Source organism: Bombus bifarius, unplaced genomic scaffold (assembly GCF_011952205.1).
Source record: "Bombus bifarius isolate JDL3187 unplaced genomic scaffold, Bbif_JDL3187 scf7180000007968, whole genome shotgun sequence".
NCBI classification, from domain to species: domain Eukaryota; kingdom Metazoa; phylum Arthropoda; class Insecta; order Hymenoptera; family Apidae; genus Bombus; species Bombus bifarius.
This window is the reverse complement of record NW_022884354.1, coordinates 477,338-492,042: the sequence shown is the minus strand read 5'-3', so window position 1 is coordinate 492,042 and position 14,705 is coordinate 477,338. Positions and strand designations below refer to the sequence as shown.

The following is a 14,705-nucleotide window of genomic DNA, read 5'->3' as shown; positions in this document are numbered from 1 at the left end:
GCCAGTTTCATAGAGGAAGTTCATCTTTTCCCATCTCTGCAATCCCGCTGGCGAGCTGGCTTTGTGCAACGAGAAATGCACGCAGAATCGTTATTTCCCTCTACTTTCTCACGTAGCGCAGGCATTTGAAAAACTTTCCTGAAAGTTGGGCAAATTTTTCACTTCAACCTCCCTTTTAACCCCATTGAGAAATCTGACCTGGTATTTCTCTAGGCGCTTCCTGAATTAGAGTAATTGCGCTGTGTAAACACGGAAAGCGCGATCGACCGGCAACACCCACGTTTCGCTGCCCTGCTTTATCCGGAATGCGTGCGTTAACACTCGACGAACTCCTGCAACGCGAAACGAAAGCTATAGACACTATAACGTGTAACTGCAAAGTCTCGAAGCATACTGGAAATCATAAACATCCTCGTAACTTTGTTCTCAAGTTCTAATCTGCGAGTCGTAATTCTAACCGCGATATTCGATAATTTCCAAACGTATCTGATAACGAGTTTCTGTTTTATCAAACGCATCGATATGATAGAAAGTAATCTCTCGAATTAATTACAAAGATAAATACGATGCACGGTTTTTCCCTGCTAAACGGGTTTTCCACCTTACGACCACCCAAAAGTAAATGTATTTTCATTTGTACGATACCATTTAAAAGCGAAACTAAAGTAGAGTGGCGAACGAATTTATCCAAGTGCACGTGCGAAACATTCTCGTATCGATTTACGAAGACGGTGCACACGCTTGTGAAACTATTTCGTAACAGACAGACCATAAGTATCGTATATTTTCGCGCGATCCGTTTAACACACGACCGCCAACTTCCATCTCCTATGCCGGATATTATTCTTGCGGATACTATTTATCCGCCGTAAAACGAAACCCATGAAAATGCAATAAGAGACGACCGCGAATCAGACGCGCTTCCGGCCGTCGATTCTCTTGGGTCAGCGTATACATTTGACATCTGATGCTCGATAACGATATTACTTTTCGCGGACTTGGCAGATTCTTAGTGGCAATTTCTGCGATACTCCCAGTACAAAGTAGAGTGCCCTTATCGTCGTAATATCCGGCCCGGGCCAGTCCGCCGACACGATCATCTCGAAACGAACGATCTCGTCGTAACTTTTCCCTTACTTTATACTTTCCCCTATACTTTACCCCGCTTCCACTCTCCTCCATCTTCGCTTTCCTTTCCGATCTTTCGTTCGCTCCACCGTCCCTTTTTCGGGGATAGCAATTTTTATCGAATCAAGGTCTCCGTACGACAGGCACGGCTAGAGTCTTTCGTCTTGTCGAATCGAATAGCGACCACTCGACATAACGTTCGACGTGGAAATTATCGATTAAAGTCGATGAAATTTCATTTTTACGAAAGCAGAGGTCCATGTTCCGTTTTTTAAATCGCTAGGTCGATGCGTATTTAAGTTTCCTTCTTCCAGGATTTGAATTTCGCGGGTCGATAGTATTTGTTAAATTTTATTCTTTTAAATACATTATCAACTAAGAAAGTTAGAGGAGATTTGTAATAAAAATATGAAAATTCTGTTATCGACTGTCACGAATAATCGGAATAGCAGAATAATCTTCTCGTATTAGCTTAAACTTGGTAAGGATATTCGTCGAATTTTCACCTGTACGATTTTTAACGTGAAAATTATTCGAGACGAAAGGTATAAGTGGGCAGACAACTTGGTTCGAAGAACGTTTAATTCTAAAATAATTATTCTAAATTCGAAATAATCTGTGATAGACACTCAAATCCTTCGTGACAGTGAGGACGTATCAATACCTGTTAATCGGTTGACAGACGGTAACTGACTTTCCCTTTTTCTGTCACACCGTATCGTTTAGATCTACAGATTGGAAAATGTCTATATCCTTCGCGTCTATGTCAGCAGTTCAACACCCTTCGTCCACCATGTGTCCACATATTCTGGAAATCTCAAAACAGCAAGAATTCGACAATTAGATCGACTGGAATCAATAAACCAGGGAATCGCGATACAAACGTTATTGGGAGGAAAACGCTGTATCGATCGGTGGAATAAATTTTTCAGCCGAGCTGCGGGCAATTGTTTCAGCTCCCCTCGTCGAAACAGTGTGATACCTGCGACCAACGTCACTGCAGACCAACGACAAGCGTAAAATACGTTGCTTCGGGTGCGAAACTTTTAACCAAATTGGAACAACGTGCAGACGAATTTACTTTTTTCCGGCATATACGCAACTACCTTGGATTCGATGCCTCGAAAACGTGAAACGCCTGATCAAGCTTATACCGTACTGCACAGCCTCGAAATTTTTCAATCTACGCTATGAAAAATCGATCACCGATCTTGAACCAATATTTTTTAGCAGTTTAATCGATCGGTCGAAAAAGCTGTCCTTTCGTCTCGCTAGTCTCGTGACGAAAATACCGAAATTGCCAAATCATATTTTAAGAGCCGCGGTCTCGCGTATTTTACTTGAACGCGTGTTTCTGCGTGTACAGAACGTTAATGACAAGTTCCATAGAGAAGTTGTCACGACAGGTGCAACAGCTCATCGAGGAAACAGCTTTAGAAACGTTTCTATAGACGTCGGCTACCCCGAACAATGTCGCTGGACGTTGAAAAAGAAGTGTGTCGCTGGCCAACTACGAGGCTATATTGAATAATACTGCGTACAATATCATTCACTCGAGTGACCCACTTTCCTTTTTCAAACGTAATCGCGAAAAAGAAGATCCTGCCGATTATTAGAATGACGAATTCCAAGCGATCTATGGTAGGTGAGGAAAGTATAGCGAGATCGTAAAATAAAGCGTTAAGTAGATTTCTGAATCGGACACAGTTTAACAGAAAGAATCATCTTTCTATTCGTATTTGAATCTCTTTAACGCGCTTAGTTTCCGTGCAACGCATTTAAACGGTTTCTTAATGTTGATAATTTTGGATCTTAATTGCCGAAATAATGGTAAAGGAACACTAAGTTTACACTTAGCATTTATATTAAAATAGTTATAGATTTATTTGATAAACGATTTCAAAGATATTCATCGATACACATAGCACGCGTCTCACCTTCCTCCATACCAGACTCTTAACTGAACAGTTTACATTCCTTTGTTTTCGAGATGCCGCGCACACACATACTTCCACACACTCATATTCACATACATGTATCACTACTACGCGGTCGATCTAGTCTAGCACACAAAATTATACATATCTCAATACTTAACAAAGTATTCGAAACTAGAAAAAGTGAAGTAATCGTTAGACGATACGAAGGAATATCATCTAACTGGATACTTTATACGACAATCCGCTGTATTATCCGCCGTATGAGATACTACGTATTTTGAAATTTGTACTGTAAAATGCACGTAGTTGAAAGTTCGCAAACCACGTTAAACTCTGAAGCTTTGGTAAAGATAAAACGTGTTCCAAGCTTTTAGCGGTACTGTACAGCGTCACCGGAACGAATCTCAGATATTTTACAGTTTTTATTTTTACAGAGAAATAGATTGGCATTAGCGATGCGCTTAAACCGAAATATACACAGTAGGTACGCTTAAAGCTTCTCTAGTTCGATCCTGATCAAACGTTACTTGTCCGGATCTCCACTCGTTACGCTCCTCTCGAACTAGATTCCAAGTGGAAAGCGAATAGTAACTCGTCGACTAACCGATTCTCCATATCTACATTTCGCTGGTAATAAAGTAACGACGTGTACGCACGGTTTCCAATCGAATGGAAGAATAGACGCTGATGAAAACAGAGACGAGAGAAAAATAGACGAAGATGCAGATTACGATGATTGTCGGGATACGGTTGAAAGGCCGACAGTTCAAGCCCGAGGGTACGAGGCCGATTACCAGAAACGACGATCGGCACTCGAAGCCAGAGAGGCCAGATAGCACCGTGTGCGATCGAATCTCGGACGTTCTTGCGTTTCGTCGACTTCCGTCCTTATTGATACGTACTTTTCCCTGCCCCGATTCGATAGATCGTTTGTAAGACTACGAAAAGCGCGATAATTGTAGACTCGATCGCACTTATCTTCCGAAGGAACGTTGCAGTTACTGCGATCGAGGAATTTTGCCACTCTGCGAGAAATTCTTGGAACGAATGATAGTTGCGGAATGTTGGACGATTTTGGGAAGATATTTAAATTAGGTCAAACGTGGATGTGGAATTTTTATTGCTTTCGGGTGGGGAGGAAACGAGGCAACTTTAAAACGATGTCACGGATAGATGCAACGATTCGTAGAATTTGAACGGTTATTGTAAAAATGTCTTTGCGGATATGGAAATTTATGCGCGTTATTAAAATAAAATGGTTCGAAATTTCCTCGCTACCGTAATTGGATACGACAGTGATGGTATTGGTGAAACGAATTGAGAAACGTAGCTTTTGGTAAATGTATTTTAAGCGAATTTACCGTCAATAACGTTAAATGTCTTGTAACTTTTACGTAGATTTTCGGATTTGTTCGAAACTTTATCAGGATAACAAGAACAGTCGTGTCTCGTTATATCGTTAATGAAGTTTCACCAAGTTCTATGAAACACGCATAATGTAGCCGTAAGAGTTTCACAAGGTAAATGTCCAACTACTTTTCTAAATCGCATAAATAAATCCACCGTAAAGTAAATATCATAGAAATAAATAAAAACATGATAACGAACGAACCGCGGTTTCAACCGTGCGTGGCAGCTGTGATGATTGAAAAAAATTTCAGGCACCGACGGTTCTCCCGGCTTGACGCTCCTCGTATTCGAAGATCCAACATAAACAAACAGGTTTATATATTCAGTTCCCAGAGAGAAAGAGGGAGAGAGAGAGACCTTTTTTAAATCAGAAGGGTTGCTCTTTTTCCATGAATGCAGAATGAAACTCAATTACTTCGTAAAGAAGATCCAGCTTTCCTGCGAATGTTCGATCAGATTACGATTAATTATTACTCGTGATGAGTGTTCTTTGACGATGCAGCAAATCAAATATCGCGAATATCGTATCCGTTTCTGTTATCAAACGTATTCCGCTTTTTCGCAGAATTAACATTAATTCCGTAGCGTGTTACGCCACGTACGAATTATCGCTGCAATTTCAATAGAAAAAGATGGAAAAAAACAAAAAGATGTAAATATTCGAACGAAACAGCAAACAACGATTCGTCGATGGCTCGTTCCAAAAGAAAAAATTCTGTAAGCTTCGCGATGGACTACTTTCCTCGACATATCCACCGAACGTCCTCATATTTTTTGCAGAGTCGTCGAAAGCAGCAGAAACCGGAATTTAGCGTCGGCTGGCGGACGCGAATTTATGCCTCCGTGAGCATTTGCATTTTAAAATTGTCAAGCTCCGGCTGTGCGCGGTAATGAGCTATCTGAATTGCAAATTCAGATATAATAACGCGCTTTCGTAAATATATTTTCAATTACCCGCGAAGGTGACGTTACGCTTAATTGACCTTTCCGTTTACGCGAGCAAATCGCCCATCGAGTTTTCGAAAACGCTCCCCTGGCTACATCGGCCAATTTTCCTATCAAACGGTCGATTCAAACTTCCGAACAGGCTGTTGCGCATCCCAGCCACCGGCTGTAATTTCGTTTCGCGGATCCTACGTGAAACGCTCACGCTGTTTACAATCTTGCTTTTCTACATCAAAGTCACGATCATGGAATTAATTTTCCAACTAAAAATCCCAGAACATTACTATCATCGTTGATATAAAACGAGAATGATTGGAAACGATAAGTTGACCGTAGATGTTTGCGCATTTGTAGCCAGTTTAAACGAGAACAAATTTTACGTTCCACTTTTAAATTCGACGTTCGTTGCGTGTTGAAATTTTCCATCATTTTTTTCCTTTTCCTTTTTTCGTACCAGTTGTACGATCCTCAGACATTTTGTCACTTTTTGATCGTCGTTACACGCTGATGTTTGCAATAATGCTGATTTGCACGAATATTCGCAGTTTTACGATAGAAAATTACACCTTACATCCATCACACGGTGAAAAATAACTGTTCTTTCGTAGCCTATTTCGCCTTGAAATAAAAGAAGAGAAACTTCCTAAGCCTAACGAGCCACGAAAGCTTCATTGTTGACGTTAGCTGGTTTTTCCAAGAAAATGCAAAATTATCGCCGCTCTCGGGATGCTTCCATGCCAAAAGCTTCTCGGCACGGCTTCTTACATCCCACGGTTTAATGTGCACAGCAATTAAGACAGAGGGTAAGATTATCGTGCGGCAACACATTAAAAATGTTATAACCGGCGAGAAATTAGCGAGAACTGGGTCAACGCTAAGTCGCGCGGATGAAACGATTCTCGGAAAAACGAAAGGATGGATCGTGCTTCGATGCCGGTTAATGTCGATAAATACCGCGAAATTTTCGAGTGTTTTCCTCTTCGTTTGCTCGTGCCTTTTCCACCAGAGCGGAGGAGAACGGGGGAGTAATTTAATTCTGACGAAACGCTAGTCTTATTTTCTCACTGTGTATCGCGACAAGTTCTTTTTTCACAACCTTCGGTGTACTGCGATGCTCGGCGGAGATTAGGCGAAAAAAGACGTGAAAAATAGTCGCGCCAGATCCACCGTGACTATAAATAATCGCGCAAAGCGAATAACGACGACGTTAATAAATTTGAATATTAACGAGACCATTAATAGCAAGGACGGCGCAAACGAGCTTCGCGGAATCTTCCTTTTTCCCACGACGAGCAGCGGTGCTTTTATCGAAATAGTTATCTGGCGACGTACGTCGTGTGAAAAATTCATTTTCACGACACGATCGCTTCGTCGAGACGTCGCGACTCGTCGACCGAGAAAATCGCGTCTCGATCGATCCTCCAAGGACTGCGCTGCGTCGAAGTGCTCGCCTCAAAAGGCGAATCTCCGGTTATTTTCGAGCCTCTGCCGAGCGAACGACTCGTAACTCACGACGAACGATCAGAGAAGGAATAAACCGACAAAACAAAATTCTCAAGCGAGATTTTGCCACGAGAACCGTTCGCGAGAGCCAATTCGCCGGTGTATCCCGAGGCCTGGCGAGTGTCTCCACGGCGGAATTGTCGCACGAAATTGAAATCATGCAAATGCTAGGGAAATAAATTAAAAACGTACACAGGAGCGCGTCAGCCTGCCTGTCTACCTGATCCTCGTAAATTGGAAAAAGCTACGCGGTGGACTTAAACTTCTCGGGTTAGGTCTATTTTCCGAATGGGCAACCATCGGCGAGTGAGATTGCACCGTCTACTCTGGTCGATGAGAAGAACTCGTTTCGCCGATGATTTTCAGTTCTAGGTTGCTCGTCGGGAAACTCGAGCTCTCCCAAGACCGACATCGTCTAATACTAAGAAACACGAGAAGATCGAAAATTCCAGAGCGCAGAGTAGAAGGATAGGGGAACGAGCAAAGCGGGATGAATAAGTTTCGGTTTGTGAAACAGAAATCCCGCTTCTTCTCTTTTCTCTCGACACCTCTTTGCTCCTTTCTTCTTCTCTCTCTTTCTCTCTCTCTCTCTCTCTCTCTGTCTCTGTCTGTTTTTCCTCCGGACTAAGGCTCTCGTCGCGTACAAACGTAGACACGGCATTCGTAAATCAACTCTCGAAATTGTTTTCGAGTGGGCCGCACCTCCCACGCTTCGGCAAACTCCGCATCTAGAAATCCAAGCAACGACCGATGGACTGACTACGTGGACACGCCGTTCCCGATAATTTTCCTCCTCGTGGGAAAGCGACCGGGTGGCGACCGATGCGTTTTGATACGCGGCGAGCATCGCGGTTGTTTGAACAGATCTCGTACTGGAACGCGAGTGGAAGAAGTTTGTGGGAATTTGGATGCGTATAAACTTTTCTTTCGTCCGTTGGTGTAGAACGCGGCACTTTTCGGGCGGCGTTGCATCACAGAAAAGCTCGTCGGTTAATTATCGAAGTTAAACCACGACATAATTAATACCTTCGTTGCCACCGACTTGGAACTGAAGCGCGGGATGACGAAAGAGTAACGCAATAGAAAAATTAATAGCTTTTTCGAAGGCACAACTTTTTGAAATATAAGCAAGTTTCGAAATTGTGAATTTATATAACGCCACGAGGTGGAGGAAAAATATTTTTAAACGTGCGTTTCTTCCGTTTGAATCTTTTTCTTCGGAAAAATAGGTTATAACATACATAAGCGAATTAAGTATTCCACAAAATTAGTATATCGAAACGGCATATATACTTTCGTATGTAATTCCATAGAATTTCGTAGAATTCGTAAGAACCTTGAATTAATTTAATAGATGAAACAAATCTCTGTGCAGATCTCATTTTTCTAATCGTCTTTACAAAGATACGAATCTGCCAAAGTATCCGTAGTTTATTAACGATAAATTATACGAATCTATAGAAAAAATTCCATAGAGTTTTCGGATAAAACGATCGATTCTCGTATATTACAGATATTGGACGACGACCGGAAGTGGTCAGATGATAACCGAGCTTCCACGAGACAATAAAGCAGCGATCATGGACAGCATAGCTTCGTCATATGCGTTACAAAGACCCAGATTCAATGCGACACCTCCACCGAAACTTTCGAAAGTCGATGGAAAGATCGGCTGGCCTTACTATCAAAAGTACAAACAAACAGCGGAAGCGCAGAAGGCACAAATCTTCGAGGATATTCAGAGGAAAATGGCAAACGCGACTAGCGGCAACAGTCTCGGTCATTCGTGGAATTCCACCGACATCACGACCCAACGTCAGCACAGGCTCAGAATGAAACATCATCGACTAACGTCTAAAGGAAAACGCTTGAGAACGCGTGAGTAGAAGATCTTGGTGCTGTGTATTCAGCTTCTCGTTGAAAACCTTTCTCCGCTGCTTCAAAAGCGACGTGACACGGTTCGTGCCAACAATGACTCGACCACGTTGATGCGATCTTTTCATTTGTAGAAATTAATGATAAAACAGAGCTTAACAACGATGTGTTCCGCGCAGATGCTCAAAGAACGTTCTCTTTCGCGCCTCTCTGACTCGCTGCATTTAGAATCGCGGTCTTTGTCGCCGCGTCGATTATCTTTTTATATTTTCCGTTTCGTTTCGCCTCTTCTGTTGCGTGTAAATACCGGTCTAACGCTTGTTTTCTGACGACTTGAATCTATTTAAAACTAGCGACAAAGCTCGTCATAAATGGACACAAGCGCGCATTGTGTTTTAATGCCTCGGTTGTCAATTACGCTCGTTCATTTAATCCTTCGCTCTACGATTTTTCGCGAAACTATTTCATCCACAGCTATTTCAGTCCATAGATTTTTATATCGCGATCTTACTTTATCTCGTCGAATCTATTCGAGTCTTTTTCTTCGCTACGTTTCATTTTCACAGCATCGAATTTTCATATTCGTACGAAATGATGCATACGTAATCTGACATGCTAAACTCTAACGCGTAAATAGATTTTCTAGCCATCTGATGAGTCATTTCCTTGGCAAACACTGACAAATGTCTCTTAAATGAATAAATTTGCAAATTCCCATTTCCGACCAACTAATTTCCACGACAAACCCAGTTTCCATTTAATCAAGACGATTGCAAGATGATTAATGGCGTTGTTCGATGATCGCAGGTCCTCCGAGGGATTGCAAGGTCGGAGAATGGGGTCCATGGAGCGCCTGTAGTCGTAGCTGCGGCGTAGGAGAGACGCAGAGGACGCGGAAGATCACGATAAAGCCACGCCGTGGCGGATCAGCGTGTCCGCCTCTGAAAGAGACCAAGTGGTGCGGCAGCGCGAGCCCTTGCCCCGACGGCAAATCCATCGTGGACAGCTATCAATGGTAGTCGTGTGGTCGTCGGTGAAACGATCCCGTGAACGACGAAGCCGTCGACTCGAGATGATTTACCCTGAACGATCCGAAAGGGAGGATTCGAGGGACCCAGTGGGTCTCGACGAAATAGACGAACACGGCTGGATCGTTAGCGGTCCGCTAGATTGCGTCAATAACGTTATCGTAGTCGTAGCACCAAAGATTTCGCACGGGCAGAGACGGCGTCGATAATATCACGATCGATCGTTTATCGATCGATCGAGTCAATAATTATTTGTTTATCGGCAGCTAAATATCAAACGTAACGAGAAAAAAAATGAGAATCGTGCCGCGTGTCGGAGGAATAGAGATACAAAGATAGAGAAGTAGGCGAGTCGTGCGTTAGCGTGTAAACGGATGCGACATGGGAATAGAAAGAGAAAGGCTACGCAAGGAAGCACCTTCTGTCTTTGTCGAGCAAGGCACGCACAATGCACACTGATGCAGTTGGTTTGCTCGGTGTTGCATTTACGTATTTATCGTACGAATGTGAATGCGTTATTAGACAAGAAAACGAGGGATTTCTGTGCAGCGTTCTATCGCTATGTCGCTTTTTCAGCTCGCTCTCGCGTACACGCTATCCTTGTATCTCTGTAATGAGAAGAAACATCGTTCTGAACCTTGGCCTACAAACCGAGTTTCCTGCTCTGCATAAAACTCGTTCGTGTTCGACCCTCGGTCGGATCGACATATTTTCTGGATAGAGCGTTTGGAAACTCCGTTGAAAAGGGGCCGAAAGGACGAAGGTATAAAAATGCAACACGAACGAGTTAAGAGGGATCGTTGGAGCGTAGAATGGCGCTTAATTTTCGACGATTCTCGTGCACGGACGCTTTTCAATACGCCGTCGATCGATCGCCAATCGACGTCGCGTTTCCTACGCGATATTTTCTGCGTTAGGCTGGAGCACGGAAAATTCGTATCTCGATCTAGTTTGCTTCTTGGTTTAACTGCCGGTCGACCCAACGTTATATCGACGCGCGACGATAATCGTCGCAACGCGTTTTCAAACTTCGACACGCGGAAGAACGAACGAGAAGGGAGGAACGACTCTTTTTGACGGAGACCACATCTGTCCTTGTTGAAACGTCGAGGCGTACGCGTTTATCATTCGTGGACTCGGCCGATCGGAAACGAGATAAAGGTTGTCGCGATTCGAACTGTGAAATTCCACGAGAATTCGAGCCGGTTTACGGATTATCCTGGCAGGATAAAGCGAATTCCCGAACGCGATCCGCTGAAACTCGGATACGGGCGTCCCAGTTCCCACCGTTGTCGGATATCCCGTCGACGCGATCCAGTCTCGTGGTTTGGCAACGACCGAAAAAAACGAGAAAAGAAGGAGAAGAAGAAGGAAACGAGGGAAGTACAGAGTTTTCCGAAGGTTCGAAAAATTGCCGGCAATTCCCCGAGCGGCTAAGGCGTTGAACGCAATTAGTCCACTGGTCTTGCACGATGGAACACCGTCTCCAGTATGTATGTGCTAGTTTCTGTGTGTATGTGTATGTGTATCGCGTGTGTACGTGTGACGAACGAAGAAGCCGGTGGATGAGAAAGTTTCTCGGTAGAAATCCAACGGGTGGTTCGCGTGTCGATCGACGGTCTTAGAGGGACTTAGTAACCGGTCGCCGGATATCCTACCATTCGAAACTAGCTTTGCATTTCTTCGCGATTCGTGTCCGGGACACGTATCTCGGAACCTGAAAGCGTCTATTGATTCTACGCCAGCGCCAGTAGTTCAGGGTGAAGGGAACATCGAGGGGATTATGGAGATGCTACGTTTGAATTTTTTTAAGAGAGGACCTGCATCCTGTAACTTATAATCAGGAAAAAAGCATCTATTACTTATACGTGTGTGTATCGAGCAAAGTGAAATCGATAGTTGCGCTCTCGAATTTATGGACGACGTTGTATATTTCCGCGTTTGCATCGCTTCGCTGCTGCTACGGTTCTATTAACCTTTTAACCGAGTGCACTTCTCGTTGGAGTGGTGTTCGCGTTTTCATTTGAACGGTGCAAGAATTTATCGATCCGAGCCCCTCTTCCAACGTTTCTACTTGGGAAATGGTGTATATGAAAATAGCAAATACCCGCGTGCTTCGGTCTCTATTATCGCTATAAAATGATTAAACACTCGGTTAAGGGGTTGAAAGTACGCTCTTCGACGGATCGATATCGACACATGCAACAACATCTTACGACGCTCATCTCGCCCTGTCGAATTCGTAAGAGATTTACAAAGAGAGAAAAGGGAGAACGCGAGAGAAAAATAACGAGAGAAAATGAAAGAAGGTTCGTTCCGCGAAAGATCTTTCCCCCGCGCCAATGTTACGGTATTCGTTCTCATGGCGTGATAGGGAAATTTTTATAAAAAAAAAAGATATCATCAGGTACATACTTAGGTGAGTGTATTATATCTTAGGCGTAAATTTAACGATAATAATTAATAACTAACGTTTAATCGTAATTTGTTAATTAATAGGCTCTGGTATTACGACGCCCGTCAAGGGCTGCACGCGCAACGGCTTGTCCTCCTCACGTAATGTTATTTCGTAACGGGCAACGCTGCAATTATGCGGCGCGCTATCCGTCGAGGGACACCCTGTCGTGCGTAGTCAACTATCGTTTCGAGTAATTAAAACGATCAAACGTGGTAAAGGGTTGGAAACGAGGGGAAAGAACGACGTAACCGTATTCGTTTGAATTTCATCGACTCGTTCTGTAAAAATAGAATTCTAAAAGAAACATTTCGCTATTGATCTATCAGGTTATTCCACAAGTAATATCGTCCCTTATCAATCGCCGGAACTCGCAATTAGTCGAAAAACGAAAACGATCTGTTAGATGTAGAAGCGTATTCCACAAAAATAACCGATGAGTCGACGAAGTTTCCTGAATGTATATAGCACAATTATTAAAGCAAGAAATATCGTAATATTTCCAATATTTTCATGATACGATCAACGATCACAATTAATTTGAAAAATTAAATGGTATAGAAAATCATACGTTTAGTTTCAAAACCAAGTTGCAAAATAGAATACACTTGTCGCGCTGTTCCTCCCTCCCTGTAGTCTCCGTGTACAGGCACGGAATTACTTATGGAATGTCCGAATGAAAATAGAATAAAAAAGAAAGAATCGATAGAGTACAAAAAAAAAACGGTCGAAATTCGTAGCCAATTTCGACTACGCAAGATACGCGTAATAATACGCGAGATAAACAGGAGCAAGGTTTCGCTTATATCCACGGAACGAGAAAGTTGTTCGGTGGATTGTAAAATTTCTCGCGGTACAATACGCGCATTACGATAGAACCGACGAAAGGGAGGGCCTTTTATTTCAACCGGGAAGAAGGACCAAGCCGTCGCAGTTTTAGCAGCATTAAGAGAAAGGGGATGAACGTTTTATAAACTAAACGCTCGAGGGGACGCTTTCTTAACGAAAGTTTCAACGACACTGAGAGAGAGAAGGAGTAGCCGTACTTTGCCTAAGAAATAAAAGCGCGAGATAACAAGGAGAGGAGACGTTACCAAAGAAAACGCTCGTGTAAATGTATATCTTATCCTTTCCTGTATTTCCCACTTGCCAACCCCTTTGCGTTTCCCCTCGAAAAACTTTTTCCTGCCCATCCTCCTCTTGAATCTTCCGTTGTCCTCCATCTTTATACCCACAAGCGTGTCTGTGTCATTTTTCTTCCTCTCTCTCTTCTTCAAACCTGTCGCAGACGCATAAACGCTTCTCCTCTCTTTCTCTCTTCTCCCTAACGCGTGAGCGGCTCACGGAAGACAATGACAAATCAATGAGAGACCGACCGAAGGGAAGGAAGGAGGACGATTCTGTACAAGTCACTGTGCATTCTAGCCTCTAAGGACCTAGCCGATAGGACTAGCCGTTAAGCAAGAATATGTAGCAATGTATAACACATAAGTTTATATTACATAATAAAATCTGTCGATAAAATCCGTTCGAACGATATTTTTCACTTGTGACGTATGATGAATGGTATTCGTATCGTAATAAAGTAGCTATTATTTCAGGAATGGTCGTACGATTTTCGTATCCTGCTCTGGTCTCCTCCATCTATAAAATTCGCTACGAAACGGATAACCGTCTAAGTATAATCGAATTCCATGAACGAACGATTGAAATGTCATAGGTTCGTCGTTCGATCCTCCGTAAAATTGTTTGCTGTCGCAATCAACCAGTCGTTGCAGACAAACAAACTAGAGCGACGTTTACCTTGTTTTAATTTAATCTTCCGTACGTTGCGTACAGAATGTTATCAACTAATGAAACGATAAATTCATTCTTTTCCTACGTTCTGTAAAACCGATTCCAATGTTAACGCGTTATATTTTTCTTACAGAGAAGTAAGAGAAGATGGAAAGGATTAAATTTAACGGACCATTTGATGGCAGTTATTGTAGCAAGAGGTAAAAAAGGTAACGGTAGAGAAACATTCTTCGATCGTAAAATGAAAATGCAACAAAAATATCGGTCCTTTGATCGAATCGCGCCACATGCGATATATGCACCTCATGTACCTTGCGCACAGAAGGTAGTGTATACGTTTATACTGGCGGAAGAGAAGCCACGGTTCAGCCATTGTTCCCTCGAAAAATCAGCAAGCGAAACCTCGTGGATAGAACGCTTTCTGTTAACGATCCGATCCCTCTTCGCAAGCCAACCGACAATATTAATAATCGTCCCGGCGGAGCAATTCCAGAGTCGGAGGGTAGAGAAAGCTGCCACCGTTGGTTGTTATCACGCAACATTACCCGAAAATAAAGGACGCGGTGCGGTTTGCTGGGAGAAAGACGAGTACGAAGGACAGGTAGCCAGAATACAATACCTACA

General features: G+C 43.0%; 1 protein-coding gene across 1 annotated transcript in view; it reads left to right on the top strand.

Annotated features, from left to right (window-relative positions):
- LOC117209208 overlaps positions 1–13,008 on the top strand; it is a 191,966-nt gene extending 178,958 nt beyond the window's left edge. The window contains exons 6-7 of the mRNA XM_033450924.1: positions 8,440–8,804; positions 9,609–13,008. Of these exons, the coding sequence (XP_033306815.1) occupies positions 8,440–8,804; positions 9,609–9,820 (577 nt within the window). The 3' untranslated portion in view covers positions 9,821–13,008. The remainder of the gene's footprint in view (positions 1–8,439; positions 8,805–9,608) is intronic.
- The last annotated feature ends 1,697 nt before the right edge of the window (positions 13,009–14,705 follow it).